Source organism: Pinus tabuliformis, chromosome 6 (assembly GCF_031772625.1).
Source record: "Pinus tabuliformis cultivar Carrire ecotype Pingquan chromosome 6, CPIR1, whole genome shotgun sequence".
Taxonomy (NCBI): Eukaryota; Viridiplantae; Streptophyta; class Pinopsida; order Pinales; family Pinaceae; genus Pinus; species Pinus tabuliformis.
The window spans coordinates 1,866,679,547-1,866,683,108 of record NC_142292.1 but is presented as its reverse complement, the minus strand read 5'-3'; the positions used below and the strand labels follow the sequence as shown (position 1 = coordinate 1,866,683,108).

Below are 3,562 nucleotides of genomic sequence, written 5' to 3'. Positions count from 1 at the left end.
TCAGTTATAGTTTATTTAAATGGGAGGAGGGTCCGTCGGTATGGTGGCATGCTCCCCTAAACCTCTGTCATTGCCTCTGTATAAGTTGAGTGTAGTGTGTAATCAGAGGTGGGTCCGCCGATCCCGGTGTCCCGCTCCCCCAAATCTCCAGCGGTTTGAATGTGAGGTGGAGGGGCGGCGGGGTTGACAGCCCACGTCCCCACCATATGCGTATATTTTTTTATTGGTGGACTCCGGGGGTGGCGGGGTCATGGCTGCCCATCCCCATTTAATATCATTTTTGTTATGTAGGTTCCAAGGGCGGTGGGGTCATGGTCGCCTGCCCCATATTTGTTGATATTTTTTTCTTTAAAAATAAATAACCACCACCCACTTAGGAATTTTCCAGAACCTTAGGCGATATTAGACAAATTAACGGACCCACAATTTTTCCTAGAAAATTCGCTGGATTCTTGCCAAATTGCGCCCTGCTTAAGCCTGCCACATGGGTAAATCAACCCCACACTTTGACTGCCTCTATCTTCTTCATACGGACTCGGATTGGAGTTTCGTTCGTGCCGTTGGAATCAGGGCGACGAGCACTTCAATGTGATGTCAAGGTAATCGATTTTCTGCCACTTTGAATTTTTTCAAATTCACGTCCCTCCAGAGTAACAATGGAAACATCAAAGGTACCTCCTCCAAGGTCGAAAACCAAGACGGTATTTTTTCTATTGGAGGAACAAACCTCACCATGAAACGCATAAGCTATAGCTGCTGCGGTTGGTTCATTAATAATTTTCATGGCGTTAAGACCGGCAATGTTGGCCGCATCTCTAGTAGCCTTCCTCTGAGAATCGCTAAAATAGGCCGGCACTGTGATCACGGCATTCTTGACATCAGAGCTTAGGTATGCTTCGGCTGTCGTCTTCATTTTAACTAGTACCATCGAAGAGATCTCTTCGGCTGCAAACATCTTCAGCTCGCCCTTATAATGAACTTGGATAACAGGCTTTCCATTGTCTCCGGCGACAACAGTGAAAGGCCATAGTTGAACGTCACTCTGCACAGAGGAATCAGTGAACCGCCTTCCAATAAGTCTCTTGGCATCGAAGACGGTGTTGTGGGGATTATTTGCAATCTGGTATTTGGCCGCATCTCCAACAAATCTCTCAGAGGGAGTGAAGGCAACAATGGATGGAGTGGTTCGGTTTCCCTGATCATTAACAATAACCTCCACTCTATCATGCTGCCAAACTGCTACGCAGCTGTAAGTTGTTCCAAGATCTATGCCGATTGCCTTGCCTTTACTCATTGCACGCACCTATGGGATTCAGAGGTTTGTATTATACCAAGGAACAAAGCTGTCACTGCATCATCCCAAGAAAAAAAGCAGTCCTTCAAACTAAGCTCCAACACATTGGCAAAAAGAAAACCATGAATAACAGATTTAAGATGCAGATGAGGAAACCCTACCGAATAACTTCACTTTGTTTAAAGGTAATAGGGAGAAATCTCACGGAAGATAGAGCAAAAGGCCCGATGGGGGCGCCTAGCTCATGCCTGGAGGACAGCCCGCTTCTACTCCCTCCGATGAGTTCACCTGTTCCCTTTGGTGCCAAATCTAACTGAATCTGGGCAGTGAATGGGCTAAATCGTAGGAGTTTAAAGTTGAACCTATCATCTGGCACAGACCTCGCGGATTCACCTTCTTATTTTAAAAAATTTAGGAGCTCATATTAGCCTATGGGCTATTTTTTTATACTTTTTCCAAAAAAATATTAGCTAATTTTTTTTTTTTTTTTTTAAATGATTCGCTCTAATTATATAGAATAAAACTATTTTATCTTAAAAATCACCAAAAAATTATATATAGACTATATAAAAATATCATAAATTTGAATATTTTTACAAAATTATCTCCAAACATTTTATAGATTTCATATTATAAACTAGTAAAATTCCACAAAATTTCTAAACTTTAAGATAAATTTACATCTTTCATATTTTCCATATTTAAAAACTTTAGAAATGTCGAAGAAAAAGATAACGGTCAAGAACTAAAGGAAAAAAAGACTCCGAACGAAATTCATTAACCAAAAATTTACCTCTCATTTCTTTTATTTTCTTTATAAAACTCCGAAGAAACCTCCGTTAACAAACATTTACGCACGTTCGCACGATGGCCAGCAATAAAGACTCCCCAGAAACCCTGCGTGGACCAATAAGTCCGTACATCTGCCAAGAAATGGAGATATCATCATGATAAGTCCCTACAATCCACGACAGCGAGCAATAAAAACCCGTCATCTCGTATTACAGATTTATACGTTGTTCAATTCTGTCATCTCGTATTACAGATTTATACGTCGTTCAGTGTCCAGGTGCTTCCGATTCTAGCGGGTATATACGATGTATAAGCCATGATCCCAAAAGGGTGGATTCAATGATTCATACGTTGTTCAATTTGCACGTAATCAGTTTCAGATCGGCGACACCTATTTCCAATTTTATAGATCCATTAATACACCCGCGAGCAGGGGTTAAATTTGACGCCCGTATGGACGTATTTTGCATTTTTACCCGTAAAATACGTTTTATTTTTGAACCTCCACGTCATGCGGAACTTGCCATTCATTTTCAAAACCGTCATATTGACGGGCATGTATAAAAATTAAAAGTTTTAATTTTTTTTTTATAATTTTTCTTTATATATATTTAACCTATGGCATTTTTAATATGGTGTATCGGGTGTGACAGTGATCGGATCAGGATGCAGATTTTGCATTCAATTAACATTTAATTCACATTCGGTCTTTCGGGTTTACCGCTTACCAGTTATCAAATTAGCATTCAATTCACATTCGGCTTTTCATATGTATCGCATTCGCATAGCGTTTGGTTTTTATACCCTGAAATCTCTGCATCAAAAGTAGTTGTATTCAATGCTCTAGTGGGTATTCAATGCTCTGGATTTATTGGGGTTGGTATTGACAAAACTATCCAGCAGATTCTTGATCACATAAACATTGCGGTTCGCTGCCAGAAGGAAATGGCATCTCTGAAAGATCTGGTAGTGAAAATCAAGCCTATCGTTAAGGAGATCCAAAAATACCGGCCAGCAATAAACAGGAAGGAAAAAGATAAGGCTTCAGCTGTAAACGGATGGCTTAAAGAGTTGGACGCCCTTCTCCAGCAGGCATCTAAAATGGTGCAAACTTCCACAATACCTATGTGTAACATTATATCTCGTTATCAAACCAGCCGGAGGATCAGGGGTTTGATTTCAGAGATCAATGAACATATCGAATTGTCCCCTCTGGTTGCGTTGGCCCAAATTCCAGAGCTACTAGAGGGTCAAACTCAAAAGCTCCAAGAGGAACTAGGGCAGATCGTAGCCTTGACTTCTTCAAGCACTTTTGCAAGTACATACCATGGTGTTCTGGCTCCAACGAGGTCTGCAATGATGAAATTGATTGACGAACCCCTTATAGTGGGACAGCAAAAAGCATTTTCAATTCTCGAAAAGCTGGTAATCGATGAACCCAAGGCGAAGAGCATTGGCGTTGTTGGCAAGGGTGGA

The 3,562-nt window shown here is 41.0% G+C and overlaps 1 protein-coding gene across 1 annotated transcript; it reads right to left on the bottom strand.

Annotated features, from left to right (window-relative positions):
- Window positions 1-583: 583 nt before the first annotated feature.
- On the bottom strand, window positions 584-1,682 carry LOC149266577 (heat shock 70 kDa protein 3-like). The gene is made up of 2 exons (XM_089408688.1): window positions 1,500-1,682; window positions 584-1,349 (listed from the first exon to the last, which is right to left on the bottom strand). Exon 2 carries the CDS (start codon window positions 1,292-1,294, stop codon window positions 584-586), a length of 711 nt encoding a protein of 236 aa, XP_089264814.1. The 5' UTR covers window positions 1,295-1,349; window positions 1,500-1,682.
- Between the last annotated feature and the right edge of the window lie 1,880 nt (window positions 1,683-3,562).

Coding starts and splice junctions, on each gene's coding strand:
- LOC149266577 (XM_089408688.1), bottom strand. CDS start 1,294: ATGAGTAAAGGCAAGGCAATCGGCATAGATCTTGGAACAACTTACAGC.